Source organism: Carcharhinus amblyrhynchos, chromosome 20 (assembly GCF_965287045.1).
Source record: "Carcharhinus amblyrhynchos chromosome 20, sCarAmb.v2.hapA, whole genome shotgun sequence".
Classification (NCBI taxonomy): Eukaryota; Metazoa; Chordata; class Chondrichthyes; order Carcharhiniformes; family Carcharhinidae; genus Carcharhinus; species Carcharhinus amblyrhynchos.
Window position 1 is genome coordinate 48373669 of NC_137343.1, and position 17280 is coordinate 48390948.

At 44.1% G+C, this 17280-nt stretch overlaps 1 protein-coding gene across 1 annotated transcript in view; it reads right to left on the reverse strand.

Annotated features, from left to right (window-relative positions):
• sfi1 (SFI1 centrin binding protein) overlaps window positions 1-17280 on the reverse strand; it is a 148939-nt gene that overhangs the window by 79557 nt on the left and 52102 nt on the right. The window contains exons 12-14 of the mRNA XM_080208544.1: window positions 13417-13514; window positions 11278-11344; window positions 2698-2828 (exon numbers count right to left, since the gene is read on the reverse strand). Of these exons, the coding sequence (XP_080064670.1) occupies window positions 2698-2828; window positions 11278-11344; window positions 13417-13514 (296 nt within the window). The remainder of the gene's footprint in view (window positions 1-2697; window positions 2829-11277; window positions 11345-13416; window positions 13515-17280) is intronic.

Below are 17280 nucleotides of genomic sequence, written 5' to 3' on the forward strand. Positions count from 1 at the left end.
AATCAATTGTTTAAACTCTCGACCCCGTTAGGGCTGATCTGTTTCACTTGGGTAATTGTTTTTCCTAACACAAATTGAGCACTCTCAGTTTCTATATTTTCCCTTTTTGAAGAGATTGTTCCAGATTTCACCCTGCCTTTGTGAAAAGGAATCATTCCTGATACCATCCCTTGTCTAATTTTAGTTCTAATTTAAAGTTATGCCCCGTTAATCTGGATTTACTCATCACCTCCAAATACTCTCTATGGCAAAGGCTATGGCTTCTTGCAGGATTATTGTCCGCTGTTATCAAGCCCTTCAGCAGCTCAGCAAATTGGTTATTATTTATACTTGAACACTGGCAGTATCAGCAAGGGCAACAAAGCTGAGCTTCAACCTATCCTTGGCATTATTAATTCCCAGCTGGAGGCATTGAGACATAATCAAGTGCCCAGAACTATGATAAGGTTACCTTTGTCCGTGCACCCACCCCTGCCCCCCCCACCACCTCCAACCCACCACCACCGCTAATTTCTACAAACAATGAATCATTCACCCCCATTTCTGCCACCTCCAGTGTGATTCCACTGCAAAACACATCTTCCCCTCCATTCTGAAAGAGCCATTCCCTTCCCAAACACTCTGGTCCACTCCTCTAGCACGCCAAATTCCTCCCCTTCTCATGACACCCTTCCCATACAACACCTTCCCTTTTAACTCCTTCCTTCTCACCATCCAGGACCCCAAAACACACATCCCCATTTAAATAATGATTTACTTGTACATGAATATGGTGGAGAGAGACACTGGGTGGGATTTTCCAGCCTCGCTCGGGTGAGACTGGAAATTCCTGCCCAAGGTCAATGGAGATTTCTGTTGTCAGACCCTTTCCCACGCCGATTCCACGGTGGGTGAGGTGGTAGAGTTCCAGCCATTAACTTTTCATGCACTCATCAGGACAAACACAAGAATGGTAGAATTCCGATGAAGGATATACTTTCATAGTAGAATGACAAGGGCAGCAATACCTGGGAACACCACCACCTACAAGCTCCCCTCCAAGTCACTCACCATGCTGAATGGGAAATATAATCACTGTTCCTTTGCGGTCGCTAAGTCAAAATCCTAGAATTCCCTCCCTAACGGCATCGTGGATCAATCCACTGAACATGGACTGCAGCGGTTCAAGAAGGCAGCTCACCACTACCTTCTCAAGGGCAACTCAGGGTGGGCAATAAATGCTGACCAACCAGCTATACCCATGTCCCACTAATGAATTTTTTAAAAATCACAATTGCTTGTATTGCAGAAGAAAGAGTACTGATTGGTTGGCAAGTTAGCTCAGATTGGTCAAGACTTTGCAAGGGAGAAAGCCTGCAGTCTCTTATTTCAGAAAATATTCAAGTTCTGCACTACCAAGCATCTTGTTTGTACTTGTTCGATTTAGTATACTTCATTCACTGATCACAGTGCCATTGCCTGTATGTTGAGGAATCCACACGCAGGCCAGGTGACAGATTTTGTAGGGCACCTCCAGCCAGCCCCAAAACATGATCCCAAGCTTCCAGTCACTTGTCATGTCAATTCTCATTCCCTTACGACCTCAGCTTCCAACACTGTGCCAATGAAACTCACCGTATACATGAGGCACAACACCTCATCTTTTGGTTAGACAGCTATCTGATCTCAACACTGAGTGGTACGGTGGCACAGTGGTTAGCACCGCTACCTCACAGCACCAGAGACCCAGGTTCAATTACAGCCTTGGGTGACTGTGTGGAATTTGTACATTCTCCCCATGTCTGCATGGGTTTCCTCCAGGTATTGCAGCTTCCTCCCATTGTCCAAAAGATGTGCAGATTAGGTTGATTGGCCATGCTAAATTGCCCCTTAGTGTCAGGGGGATTAGCAGAGTAAAAATGTGGAGTTATGGGGATCGGGTCTGGGTGGGAATGTTGTCGGTACAGGCTCAATGGCCTTCTTCTGCACTGTGGGGATTCGATGAATCAACAATTTCAGGTCACATTTCCTGCTCCCTATTCCTGTTTCTGTGTTTTTCCTTTGTGTTTTGTTCTTGTGTGTATTTTTGGATTATTCTGCTTTTCGTATTTACAACTCCACAAGACCCTTCTTTTGGTTTTATAATTGCTGCACTGCCATCTCCTTTTGCCTTACATCATTATCCCTTTTGTCAGTTGATCTCTCCTGCCCACTGTCCTCTCACAGACCCTCCCATTAGTTCCTTATCCATTTCCTCCCATCCACTGCCTCTTCAAAGTGCTTAAAAACTCTCACATCCTTAACTTTTCCCAATTCTCGTGATGGATTGCGGCTCGGATTCTCTTTCCACAGACACAGCCAGAGCTGTTGCACGTCTCCAGAATTTTCTGTTTTTATTGAAGAACAATAAAAATCCCAGGTTGATCCCATCTGTGTGCTGATTTCAGTCTAGGTGAAGGTTGGGGTGTTATTGATCTGACTGCATTAGAAGCTGAAGAGATTTCACCATCCCTTCCCCTTGCTCCCTGTATTGAAAAATCAGTGGACATCAGGTGAAGAGTTGACCAAGCTTAGCTGTGGTGTCCATATGGTCAAACTACTTTCCAGTCTACACGTTAATAAAAAAAAACAGCTACATTGGCTTCACAGAGTTTGGTAGCTAGAGGATTGCAGGAGGTAAATTGGGTAAAAAGCCTGTCTAAGGAACTTGGACAGTACCTGTGAAACTCCCATGCTGTCTCTTTCATCATATTCAAGTATTTCCTTTGACTGACAAATATCTTCCACTGGTTCAGACATAAAGGCAATATCGTACGACTGTAATAAGCTTTAGCCTTCTGATCCTGAATCTGAAAGTAAGCCAAACAACCGCATTAAACAGAGAAGAAGCTCTCAGTCTCCAATTACGAGGTCATTTTTATCCTGCATTCCTATTTGGGATATTTTTCCCATAACCAGCATAAGTACAAAACAAACGAACATACCAATAATTACAGATGGGTAAAAATCCTCTGGTCTCTGCAAATTTGTCAAATACAGATGTAATACCGTCTTGTAATCTTTACTAAAGCTGGGATCACATTATCTCCTTCCAGTCTACGGGAACCATATCAGAATGCAGTTAGCTATTAAAAACACAAGCAAAGAGTTCACACAGAATATGTCCCACCTCCCCCGAGGACTCTTTCACAGATGTCATTCAGACTGTCCCATTTATTTTCAAGTTTTTAATTCTTTGTAAAACCATAAATCTATACACTGTATCCAAAACATGACTTCTGAATTAAATCTATTTAGTTATTTCATCCAATTCCAGCTTCTCCCTTCACTGTCTGTTCCTTAAATTTCAAAAATCCTCACTCCAAGGCTTGAACACATAAGCTAGGCTGACACTTTAATGCGGTACCAAATTCATCTGTATCATCACAGATATCTCATCTCATTAACTACCATCCATTGACTCTGCCTATACCTCCCGCTGCCTTAGAAAAGCAGCCAGCACAATCAAGGACTCCACGCACCCTGGACATACTCTCTTCCTGCTTCTTCCATTGGTAAAATGATATAAAAGATACAAAAGTCTGAGGACATGTACCAAACATAACAAGGACACCTATGTCAGACTCCTATTTATTGACTACAGCTCAGGCTTCAACACCACTATTTCTACGAAACTCATCTTGAAACTCTATAGTCTGGGCCCAGGCTCCTCCCTCTGTGACTGGATCCTGAACTTCCTAACCCACAGACCGCAATCAGTAAGGATAGGCAACAACACGTCCTCCAGGATCATCCTCAACGCCAGTGCCCCACAAGGCTGTGTTCTCAGCCCCCTTAAACACCTATGACTCTGTGGCCAAATTCCCCTTCAATTCGATTTTCAAGTTTGCTGACAACACCACCATAGTGGGTCAGATCTCAAACAATGTTCAGACAGAGTACAGGAATGAGATAGAGAATCTGGTGAACTGGTGCGGCAACAATAATCTCTCCCTCAATGTCAGCAAAACAAAGGAGATTGTCATCGACTTCAAGAAGCGTAAAGGAGAACATGCCCCTGTCTACATCAACAGAAACAAATTTGAAATGGTCAACAGCTTCAAGTTTTTAGGTGTCCAGATCACCAACAGTCTGTCCTGGTCCCCCCATGCCAACACTATAGTTAAGAAAGCCCATCAAATGCCTCATCTTTCTCAGAAGACCAAGGAAATTTGGCATGTCAGCTATGGGTCTCACCAACTTTTACAGATGACCCATAGAAAGCATTCTTTCTGGTTGTAAGACAACTTGGTATGGCTCCTGCTCTGCCCAAGATCACAAGGAACATGGATCATGAATGTAGCCCAATCTATCACACAAAGCAGACTCCCATCCATTGACTCTATGTACACTTCCCACTGCCTTGACAAAGCAGCCAGCATAATTAAGGACACCACACACCCCGGACATTGTTTCTCCCACCTTCTTCCATCAGGCAAAAGATACAAAAGTCTGAGGTCATGTATCAATCGATTCAAGAACAGTTTTTCCCTGCTGCTGTCAGACTTTTGAATGGACCTACCTTGCACCAAGTTGATCTTTCTCTAAACTAGAAAGAGTACAGAAAAGATTTACTAGGAGGCTACCGGGACTTGATGGTTTGAGTTATAGGGAGAGGCTGGATAGACTGGGGCATTTTTCTCTGGAGCATAGAAGGCTGAAGGATGATCTTATAGAGGTCTATAAAATAATGAGTGGCATAGATCAGCTAGACAGTCAATATCTTTTCCCAAAAGGTAGGGGAGTCTAAAACTAGAGGACATAGGTTTCAAGTGAGAGGGGACAGATACAAAAGTGTGCAGAGGGGAAATTTTTTCACTCAGAGGATGGTGAGTGTCAAGCTGCCAGAGATAGTGGTAGAGGCTGGTACAATTTTGTCTTTTAAAAAGACAGTTACGTGGGTACGAAGGGTGGAGAGGGATACGGGCCAAATGCGGGCAATTGGGATTAGTTTAGGGGTTTAAAAAAAGGGTGGCATGGACAAGTTGGGCCGAAGAGCCTGTTTCCATGCTGTAAACCTCTATGACTCTAGCTATGGCTGTAACACGATAGCCTCCACTTTCTTTTTTCTTTCTCTATAGATGGTACGCTTTGTTTGTATAGTGTGCAAGAAACAATATTTTTCACTGTATACTAATACATGTGACAATAATAAATCAAATCCAATCAACTGACTCAAGTACAGTTTCTTCCCTGCTGCCATTAAGCTTTTGAATGGACTTACCTGCCAACGACGTAGGCAAAATGCGAACTGAGGATCTGGGGAGGGAGTATGAAAAGCTGGGAATGGAATTAAAAAGTAGAACCGACAAGGTGGTTATCTCTGGGCTACTGCCTGAACCGAGTGCAGACGGGCATAAGGTTGATAAGATTAAGGAAGTGAATGGGTGGCTCAGGGATTGGTGTGGGAGGAATGGGTTTGAATTTATGGGGCATTGGCATCAGTATTGGGGTAGGTGGGACCTGCTCAGGTGGGATGGGGTTAGTCTGAACTGTGCTGGGACCAGAGTCCTGGCGAATCGTGTAGATAGGACTGTAGACAGGGCTTTAAACTAATCGGGGGGGGGTGCGCGCGCGCGAGGGTAGGTGACATTACGGGGTCTAAAGTTAAGGAGAGGGTACAGGTAAGGGAAGAGGCTGAGGATGTCCCAATAATAAAGGGAGAAGGGGGCGTGAGTATGGTTGGTGGCGTTCTGGCAAATAGGCTGGGATGAAGGCACTTTATCTGAATGCACGAAGCATTCGGAATAAAGCGGATGAGCTGGTGGCGCAGATCAGCACAAATGAATATGATCTGGTGGCCATTACAGAGACATGGCTGCAAGGTGACAGGGACTGGGAGCTGAATATCCAGGGGTATCAAGTGTTTAGGAAGGATAGGCGGGAGGAAAAAGTGGGGGGCGTAGCTCTGCTGATTAAGGATAGCATCAGGGTGGTAGCAAGGGATGATATAAGAACCAAAGAGCAGGAAGTGGAATTGTTGTGGGTGGAGATTAGGAACAGCAAAGGGAGGAAGACGCTGGTGGGTGTCGTCTATAGGCCCCCGAATAATGATCTGGAGGTGGGGCGGGCTGTTAACGCGCAAATAAATGCGGCGTGCAGGAATGGGACGGCCGTAATTATGGGGGATTTCAATCTACATATTGATTGGTCGACCCATGTTGGACGCGGTGGGCTCGAGGACGAGTTCTTGGAATGCTGCCGGGATAGTTTCCTTGAACAGTGTGTGTTGGAGCCGACGAGGGAGCGAGCTATCTTGGATCTGGTGTTATGTAATGAGGCGGGTAGAATTAGGGACCTTGCGGTGAAGGATCCTCTTGGGGAGAGTGATCATTGTATGGTGGAGTTTCTGGTGCAGATGGAGGAGGAGAAAGTGGGTTCCCGGACACACGTCCTTTGTTTGAACAGAGGGGAGTACGGTAGGATGAGAGAAGAATTGGTGAATGTTGACTGGGGGAGCGCGTTGGAAGGTAGGTCTGCTGAGGAGCAGTGGAGGATCTTTAAGGAAATCTTTCCTGGTGCTCAGCAGAAATTTATTCCGATGGTTAAAACGGACCGTAGGAGGAGAGGTAATAAGCCGTGGATAACGAAGGAGGTGAAGCAAAGTGTTAAATTAAAAGCGGAGGCATTTAGAGTAGCTAAGAGTAGTGGGCGAGAAGAGGATTGGGAGAGGTTTAAATGTCAACAAAGATTGACAAAGAAGTTGATAAAGAAGGGTAGGAGAAACTATGAAGCTGGGCTAGCGCTTAATATAAAAAAGGATAGCAAGAGCTTTTATAAATATATAAAAAGGAAGAGGCTGGCTAGGGTGAACGTTGGACCCTTAGAGGATGAGAGGGGGGACTTAGTGGTAGGGGATGGGGAAATGGCTGAGGTCTTGAATAACTTTTTTGTTTTGGTCTTCACGGAGGAGGACGTGAATAATTAGCCGGGTGTTAGCGATGGAAAGGTGGTAGGACTGGAGGATCTCAATGACATTATTGTTACTAGAGAGGCAGTGCTCGACAGACTGGAGGACCTGATTGTGGACAAGTCCCCAGGACCGGATGAAATGCATCCGAGGGTTCTGAAAGAAATGGCGGAGGTGATAGTGGATGCCTTGGTGGTTATTTTCCAGACGTCGCTGGATTCCGGGGAAGTGCCAGAAGATTGGAAAACGGCTAATGTTACGCCGTTGTTTAAGAAGGGTGGCAGGCAAAAGGCAGGGAATTATAGGCCGGTTAGTTTAACGTCTGTTGTAGGTAAAATGTTAGAATCCGTCATCAAGGAGGAAATAGCGAGGCATCTTGAGGGGAATTGCTTGATAGAGCAGACGCAGCACGGTTTCGTTAAGGGGAAGTCGTGTCTGACAAATTTATTGGAGTTCTATGAGGATGTGTCTAGGGCAGTGGATAGAGAAGAGCCGGTGGATGTGGTCTTTCTTGATTTTCAGAAGGCATTTTACAAGGTACCTCACAAGAGGTTATTGCAGAAGGTAAGGGGGCATGGAGTTGGGGGTAGGGTGTTAGAGTGGATAGAGGATTGGCTGTCAAATAGGAGGCAGAGAGTGGGGGTCAATGGGTGCTATTCGGATTGGTGGTTGGTGACTAGTGGAGTGCCCCAGGGGTCGGTGCTGGGGCCTCAGCTATTTACCATTTATATTGATGATCTGGAGGAGGGAACCGAGTGTATGGTGTCGAAATTTGCTGATGACACCAAGATTGGGGGAACGGCAAATTGCGCGGAGGGTGTGGAGAGTCTACAGAAGGATCTAGATAGGCTGGGCGAATGGGCCAGGAACTGGCAAATGGAATCTAATGCTGGCAAGTGCGAGGTGGTCCACTTTGGTAGGAATAATGGTAGGAAGGACTATTACTTACATGGCGAAAAACTGCAGCAGGCGACGGTGCAGAGGGACCTCGGGGTCCTTGTGCATGAGTCGCAAAAACCCAGCCTGCAGGTGCAGCAGGTGGTCAGGAAGGCGAATGGGATGCTGGCCTTCATAGCGAGGGGGATTGAATATAAAAGTAGGGAGGTCTTGCTGCAGCTGTATAGGGCATTGGTGAGGCCGCAGCTGGAGTACTGTGTGCAGTTTTGGGCGCTGCACTTACGCAAGGATATTTTGGCCTTGGAGGGAGTGCAGAGGAGGTTTACTAGGCTGATACCGGAGTTGAGGGGGTTGAGCTATGAGGAGAGGCTGAATAAACTAGGCTTGTACTCGTTAGAGTTTAGAAGAATGAGGGGAGATCTCATTGAGACGTATAAGATGATGAATGGGATGGATAGGATAGAGGTGGAGAGACTCTTCCTGCTCAGAAAGGACAGTAGGACTAGGGAGCACAGCCTCAAGATAAAGGGGGGGCGGTTTAGAACGGAGTAGAGGAGGAACTTCTTCACTCAAAGGGTGGTGAATCTCTGGAATTCTCTGCCCGTTGAAGTGGTGGAGGCTGCCTCGCTAAATATTTTTAAGACACGGGTTGATGGGTTTTTGATAAGCGAGGGGATTAAGGTTATGGGGAGAGGGCGGGAATGTGGAACTGAGCCACGACAGATCAGCCATGATATTATTGAATGGCGGGGCAGGCTCGAAGGGCTAGATGGCCTACTCCTGCTCCTATTTCTTATGTTCCTTATATTAATCTGATCTTTCTCTACATTCTAGCTATGACTATAATGCTATATTCTGCATCCTCTCCTCTCCTTCTCCCTATGTACTCTCTGAATGGCATGCTGTGTCTGTATGGTGCCCAGGAAACAATACTTTTCACTGTATCTCAACACATGTGAAAATATAAATTAAATCAAAGACACTTGACTTTTGGGACGCTCTGTCTACAAACTCAGGTAAACTTCAAACATCTCAGATACTATGAGAGAAGCAAAGGTGTTCTCCCAGTATACTGGGCAACAGTAATCCCCCAACCACATTGCTCATTTATCACATTGCTGTTAACAATATGTCGCTGTTGGCAGATCAGCAACCACATGCTCAGGATCCACAAATGTGATTGAAAGCAGTCACTGTTATTTTGAAGTTTAAAAAATTCTAATCCAAGGCCAGATGAGGCTTTGAAGTAAAATGCAATGAAGATATTTAAACATTACAACTTCTGCTGGTACAGTTAAACACATAAATCCACAAGGTGCTGTCAGTGAGTTCCTGCTCTTCCACAGGGCTCACTACTGTTTAATCCAGATGGCAGTCTTCGGGGTGACCCTGCACTGACAAGCTTTTATGCGGCAAGATCACTGTTAAAAGCTCTGTAAAAATTGATAATGACATGTAATTTGGTTCATAGCTAAGTCAGGACTTTTAAACAGCCTCTCTGGCCCTGGAAATATAATTCTATATTTGTGTAACGTGAAATCTTGCCATGATGAGAAAAAAAATTCCATAGTTTTATATAATAGTTTGTGACATTTTAGCTTCTAGTGTGTACATCCCAATCTTTATTTTGTTCTGCGTAAAATTTATGAAACATAACAGACAGTTTTACTTCCTAGCTTGCCGTGAGAATTCTTCAACGTGTAGCTGAATAAAAGATTAATGCCATGGAAAGAAGCCCCGAAGGTAACAAGTACTGAGTGAGTCTTAAAATACACTGATGTCTACATGTGTCACTTTCCGATTGTGACATGGCTGCCATTGTTATTCAAAGTATATACAGAGTACCCAAGGACTCCTCAGTGCCACTATTGCCAGTTACAAAGCAACAGTAAAACAATTCTTAACTGCTCAGGGTGTCTGATTAACAACTCAATCAGGTAATTAGAGACCTGAGGCATAATTTAATGAATCGGCACTACACTGTGGATCAAGACACACTGCTGAGAGATTCAGCAGGGACTCTTATAGGCTGAAAATTAATTATTTCTCACAACAGTTCCGTTACTTTTCAGGCTGTCAAATTGTACTCAGGAACAGGGAATGCAGACTCTCATTGAAATGCTCTACTGCAGACATCTTTTCAAAAGAAGTTTTTGATCTGACGAGGTCACATATTTTAGTTTTTAGCTGTCCAGATCACAACCCGTCCTGGTCCCCCCATGCTGATACTATAGTTAACAAATCCCACCAACACCTCTACCTTCTCAGAAGATGAAGGAAATTTAGCATGTCAGTGACAGCTCTCACCAAATTTTACAGATGCATCATAGAAAGCATTTTTTCTGGTTGTATCACAGCTTGATATGGCTCCTGCTGTCTCCAAGACCACAAGAAACTACAAAAGGTTGTGAATGTAGCCCAATCCATCACGCAAACCAGCCTCCTATCCACTGCCTCGGCAGAGCAGCCAGCATGATGAAGGACCCCAAGCACCCTGGACGTTCTCTCTTCCACCTTTTTCCATCAGGAGAAAGGTATAAAAGTTTGAGGACATGTACCAACTGACTCAAAAACAGCTTTTTTCCTGCTGCCATCAGACTCTGAATGGATCTACCTTGCATTAAGTTGATTTTTCTCTGCACCCTAACCATGACTGTAACACTATGTTCTGCAGTCTCTCCTTTCCTTCGCCATGAATGATATGATTTAGCACACAAGAAACAATACTGTTCACTGTATACTAATGTGACATTAATAAATCAAATCAGAACATCTTTATTTATTGCCAACTGTGTTCTTGTTGCATGGCTGGTCCAAGGCCTCAGGCAAAGTTTACGGGAGTTGAGCAGAGGAGGCTCAAGGAATGGGGAAAGCTTTCAGCCTAGGTGGTTGGGAGGGAGATGTAAAAGTTCCAGCCCCAGAGAACAATGTGTGGCACAGAGACAGATCATGGACCAGTAAGTGCTGATGTGAATCTCATATGAATGTGAGTCTAGACAGCAGAGAGGATTGCAGAAAGCACGTCCACCCCAGGGATACAGGAAATGAGTGACACAGGCCCAAGACAACTGGCAGAGAAAGGTTCAGTCAACGAGGTGCACGAAGAAGCAGACCAAAATGCAGGGACCAGAGCCATGATAAGAAGCATATTGATTCTAAGGGAGATAATTTGTTTGAATCACTTGTTCCAATTGCCATTTCGAAACAACTGAAACTCCTGTCTGTTTTAACAGAAACGCATGTTTTAAGTGTGAAGCTAAAATGTGAAACTTTCACAGAAGCACTTCAAAGCTGAAATTAACAAGCTGAAATTTTGCAGGAGAAGGTTTTGTTTGAACTTTGGTTCGTCTGCTCTAAATGGTTTATATTCCACATCCTTCAGCCCACTGATCCACTTGAATTACTGTAGGAATTTACTCCAACATTCTAGCCCTGGATCACATATTCCTCACCTGAGACTGCTTTCTCTCTTGAATGCGCTTTATCCAGCAATGCAGCGATTTCCTCAGCAATACCCTCCTGTAACAAAGAGATGTAGTGATTTTACTCAGGTCAGTAATATGAAGCAAAATTGAAGGGTTGGATTGGATTGACATTTTCATGGCAATAAAATAGAATTAACTGAAGTGCCATTTCTTCTAACACTCATTTAACTTCCATTTTTAAAAAATGAATTGGTTCGAGACTTTTCCATTAACTAAACTGCATTGCCAAGTTGAAGTAGCTTATTAATATTCTAACTCTCACAACACTGCAGCATTTAATTATAGTGCTTCCAGGCTGTTCTGTGCATGCTACATTTGTATTGCAGGGAGAGATTGTCTTATTGCCCTGTTTAACCGTGAACTATTGGGGAGGCAGTGGTGTAATGGTATTGTCATTGTAATCCAGAATCTGGGGGTAATGCTCTGGAGACCTAGGTTCAAATCCCATCATAGCAGATAGCAAAACTTGAACTTTAATTTTTTAAAAATCTGGAATTAAAAATTTAATGATGACCATGAAACCATTGTCGCAAAAACCCATCTGGTTCAATAATGTTCCTTTAGGGAACGAAATATGCTGTCCTTGCTCGGTCTGGCCTACATGTGACTCCAGACTCACAGCAAAGTAATTGACTCTTAAATACCCACTCTGAAATGCAAAGCCATTCAGTCCAAGGGTAATTAGGGATGGACAATAAATGCTGGCCCAGCCAGTGGTGCCCACGTACCACGTCAGACCAGAAACAGTGAGCATGCCCCAAGGAGTCAGAGCACCTACAACAGCTGAGGAAAATGTCTAGGTCAATAGCAGTAAAGGTACGTCTCAGGCAGGCCTGATTCAAGTAGCATTAGGTCAGAAAAAGATACAAGAACATATCAAAACTGACAGACAGGTAACTATCAACTGGTCTGTGTGGAGTTTGCACGTTCTCCCCATGTCTGTTTAGGTTTCCACCAAGTGTTCCGGTTTCCTCCCAGGGTCCAAAGATGTGTGGGTTAGGTTAATTGGCAATGCTAGTGTCAGGGGAAATAGCAGAGCAAACATGCGAGGTTGCAGAAATAGGACCTGGGATTGTGGTCAGTGCAGGTTCGAAGGGCCGAATGACCTCCTTCTGCACAATATGGATTCTATGATTCTACGGTAGAAAAAACTATTGCAAACAAAAAATTTGGGATGGCATGGGGGCTTAGTGGTTATGCCACCATTGCTGCCTCACACATCAGGGACCTGGGTTCAATTCCAGCCTCGGGTCACTGTCCGTGTAGAGTTTGCTCATTCTCCCCGTGTCTCTAGTTCAAGGGATCACTGTGGCCCTGATTAATGTTATGCATCTTCTACAGGGCGGTCGCAACATCAGACAGAAACAGGTTTGAAGGAAATGGAAACACTCAGGTAGGGTAGCACCTGTGGAGAGAGAAAAAAAGTCAACATTTCAATCAATGACCTTTCATCATCAGACGTTTCCTATAAAAGGTCACTGACCTGAAATGTGAACTCTGTTTCACTCTCCATAGGTGCAGCCCGACATACTGAGTATTTCCAGCACTTCGTTCTATTTCAGATTCTCAGTGTCCACGGTATTTTTAGTTTGTAGTCAAACACAGCAAATTAACACGAGCTGACAGTTTGTTTCATTAGACGCAGCCTCCACGTTACCTTATCTTTCTGTCGCCAGTGGATAGCCAACCTGAATCCACCCCCTTCAGGTGTTGGTGGTGCCTACGGGGGCCTGCTCACCACTTCAGTTACAATGTCTGGTTGCTGTCAATTTAGGAGCCATCATCAACATGAAACTGACCATGTTACTGTGCAATGTCATGCCCTTTATTCAGCAGCATTCTCAACAGAGAGAGAGGCTGGTAGATAGGTAACCAAACACAAATGTTTGGAACTGACAAATGTGACTAATAGCTTTCCCATACATGAATGATAGGACTTGACTGTACAGATTTCTAAGCCAGATCTCTGAGGAATGTCTCAAGCATATTTGGGAGATTAGGCATCAGCTTGAGAACGTGGAGGATATTTCCACCTTTCCAGGACCTCTAATTACACTTTCAGTTGGGAAACTAAAGGGTTATCCCAGCCACAGAACGTAAGAATACCTGATCTGGTTTCGGGCTTGTTCAGTCAGTTCCCGAAGTTTAAGTTCCTCTCGCTGTTCCAAACATAACTTCCACTGATCCCAGCACTTTCGCAGCATCTATTAGAACAGCAGGAAGTTAGAAAGCAGAAATACAGGCTCAGATCCCAGTGCAGCTGTATTTATAGAACTGCACAGTTAATAGGTCTAGGTGAAATGACGGGCAAGTGTATCACAAACACGTTTGTCAGCTAGTTTTATTTGCAGGTGCACACAAGTGCACTTTCCATTGTTTTCTCACCCCTGGGCTCTGTACATCGCACAGAAAAAACTCACTTTATAGAATCATAGAATCCCTACAGTGTAGAATGGGTCATTCAGCCCATCGAGTCTATACCGATCACAATCCCACCCAGGCCCTATTCCCATAATCCTCATCTACCCTGCTAATCCCCCTGACACGAGGGTCAATCAACCTAACCCGCACATCTTTGAACTGTAGGAGGAAACCGGAGCACCCGGAGGAAACCCATACAGACATGGGGAGAAAGTGCAAATTCTACACAGACAGTGACCTGAGGCTGGGATTGATTCTGGGTCCCTGGCATTGTGAGGCAGCAGTGCTAACCACTGTTCCACTGTGCCGCCCATCTGGGGGAAAAGTAATAGTCTGGCTTGTAAATTTGATGATAGATGACCGTGATTTCTTTTCTTGTTTTTCCAGATATTGGGCTGACAGAGTCGTGTTTCCATCTCTCCCCTTGAAACATTGGGAAACAGTTCGGTAACGGTAATATCACTGGACTAGCAATCCAGAGGCCCAGGCTTATTGGTCGCAGCTGATGGAATTTAAATTCAATTAATAAACCTGGAACTAAAAAGTTAGTCTCAGCGAAGGGGACCATGAAACCATTGTTAGAATCTTGCAAAAAAAAATTAGGATTGGACAAGAAATGTTGGCCTTGTTTCCTGCATCTCATGGAGGAATGAGAAAAAAAAGGATGTCTCGAGACCCAATAACCTCCCACCTACGAACTGAACTGCTGGAGGGCACTGAAGGGCAAGGGACAGACTGCTTTCAAACCTGAACTCAGTCAAACCAGAATCTGATTAAAATCATAGAATCCTACTGTGAAGAAGACCATTCACTCCATCGAGCCTGCACCGATAACAATCCCACCCAGGTCCTATCCCCATGACCCCACCTATTTATCCTGCTAATCCCCTTGACACTAAGGGGTAATTTAGCATGGCCAATCAAACTAACCCGCGCATCTTTGGAGCGAGAGAGGAAACTGGAGCACCCACGCAGACAAAGCAAGGAGTCAAATTTCTAAATTATAACAGGTTATAGTTTCAGCTGCATTAAATACAGTTCATAGAATCATAGCGCCAAACAGCAAAGAGAAGGCAGCCAACCCATCAGGCCTGCGCCAGCCCTTTGAAACACCTACCCAATTCATTCTGTCTCCCCATAATTCTGCAAAGCTTTCCTTCTTAAATAAAGATCAAATTTATTTTTGTAAGTTACTCATGAATTCCCTTACCACCACCCTTTCCAGCAGTATATTCCAGACAAAATAGCTTCCAAAGTAAAAACAAAGTCACCTAATTTACCCTCCCACCTCCCCACCATTCTGGGATTTCGCCAATATCTTAAATCTGCGTTCTCTCATTCCTGATCCTCCGTCGTATCCGTTTCTTCCCATCCATATTCCTCCATTTCAAACACCAACTAACACATGAGCGATGAAAGTTAAAGCACACACACTGAATAACATGAGAGGTTTTCCTTCCTCAAATCAGAGACCTCCAGTCAGCAGCTTTACAGCAAGCATGAGGAATCACGGGCAGCAAAAAGAGGCATTCTTCACACAGGAATTTTTAATCAAGGAATATCTTTATGGAAATCTGTGGTTAAAGCAAGAAGAAATCATTCATATTTCATTGAATTTTTATTAGATGATCATACCCATTCCAGAAACTGTAACTATATCTGCCAAGAGAAGTTAATCATTTAACAAGCTCAGGATATCCTGGACACTGAAGAGATGAGCTTCTGGAAAGCTCAGTGAGACTACAGATGTTCCAGCTGTGCAGACAACAGGTCAACATGACTACCAGCAGCGCAAGCTCTGAGAACTATTCAAACATATTCCACAATGTCTGAGAGAAAGCTCCTTGTTTCGTCCCAACCTGTCATTTTTGCAGAAGTTTGCCTTCCTCTCCAAATTGGTAATTGTCTTAACACTTTGCATTCAATGATCTTTACAATTAAAATAGCTATTGAACATGGTTTACAACATTTGCTATTTACCAATTACTTCTCATCTGGCCATCTACATGAGGTGATCTCTAACTAGGATTTTCAAAGCTATTCATCACAGTCACTTTTCAGCTGTCTATCTCTGCTACTAGAGACACAGTCTGGAGGTACAGAAGCTGCAGAGCTTCATACCGACACTTAAAGCATCACGCACACACATACTGAAGGAAAGGTGCTGGCATATGGGGAGTAATGCCATGAAGATCGCCTGTACAAAGAATGGGATAATTACTATTTGATGATATTCCATACTTTTTCATATTATTGTGAAACTGCCATTGCTACAGATCACTTATTTCTCGAAAAAAAGTCTATACTGTCTCTCCTGAAGGCTGCTGAACTACGTTTCCACAATCACAGTAGCCCTCAAACAAATTGCTATCACTCTCATGACAGCAACTGCCAGTGGATGACTGGACTGTGCAACCTGGCTCAGAAATACACATGCACCCCAAGCAGGAATAGGAGCTGACTGACTGATTCCTGAACTTTCCCAGGGTGGAATCAGTTAATGCAGCAATTCCTGGAATCAAAATGAAACATCTGATAGTATCCACCAAGAGAGGCCACAACGTACACACCACATGTTTGCTCCAAGTTATGTACACTAATTGTACACACTAAGACTCGCTTGGAGAAAGAGTCATGTGCAGACAGGTAGGTAGGTGTCTGTTGGAACCACAGCATTACTAACAGCGGTGGTTGCGTTATTTGAAGTTTATTTATTCATGTCACAAGTAGGCTTACGTTAACACTGCAATGAAGTCACTGTGAAAATCCTCTAGTCGCCACAATCCGGTGCCTGTTTGGGTACACTGAAGGAGAATTTAGCATGACCAATGCACCTAACCAGCACGTCTTTTGGAGCGTGGGAGGAAACCCATGCAGACACAGGGAGAACATGCAGACTCCACATAGACAGTGACCCAAGCCGGAAATCAAACCCAGGTTCCTGGTGCTGTGAGGCAGCAGCGCTAACCACTGTGCCATCGTGCTGCCCTTCATCCTCCAAAATTCTGTAGATTTTGTAACAGTTTCTACAGATCAGAAGATAGTAGATGGAACCTCACTATTTAAGGAAGGGAAGAGAGAGAAAAAAGAGGGAACTACAGATCTGTCAGTCCAACATCTGGAAAAATGCTAGAATCTATGTGATAACAATACTTAGAAAATGATGGTCGGATTGGGCAGACCTGACGTCGATTTATGTAAGGAAAATCCTGTCTGACAAAACCGTTGGAATGTTTTGAGGATGTAACTAGTAGCATAGTTAAGGGAGAACCAGTGGATGTGGCGTACTTCGCTTTTCAGGAGGCTTTAAATAAGGTCCCACACAAGAAGTTAAGTAAAATTTGAGCTCGTGGGATTGGGGGTAATATACTCGTATGGATTGAGAATTTGTTAACAGAAAGAAAGCAGAAGTAGGAATAAATTGTAATTTTCCAGTTGACAGACTGTGACATTCGGGAAGCATAAGGTCAGTACTTGGACCCACAATCCATATCAATGACTGGGATGCGGGGACCAAATGTAATGTTTCCAAGTTTGTTGGTGACACAA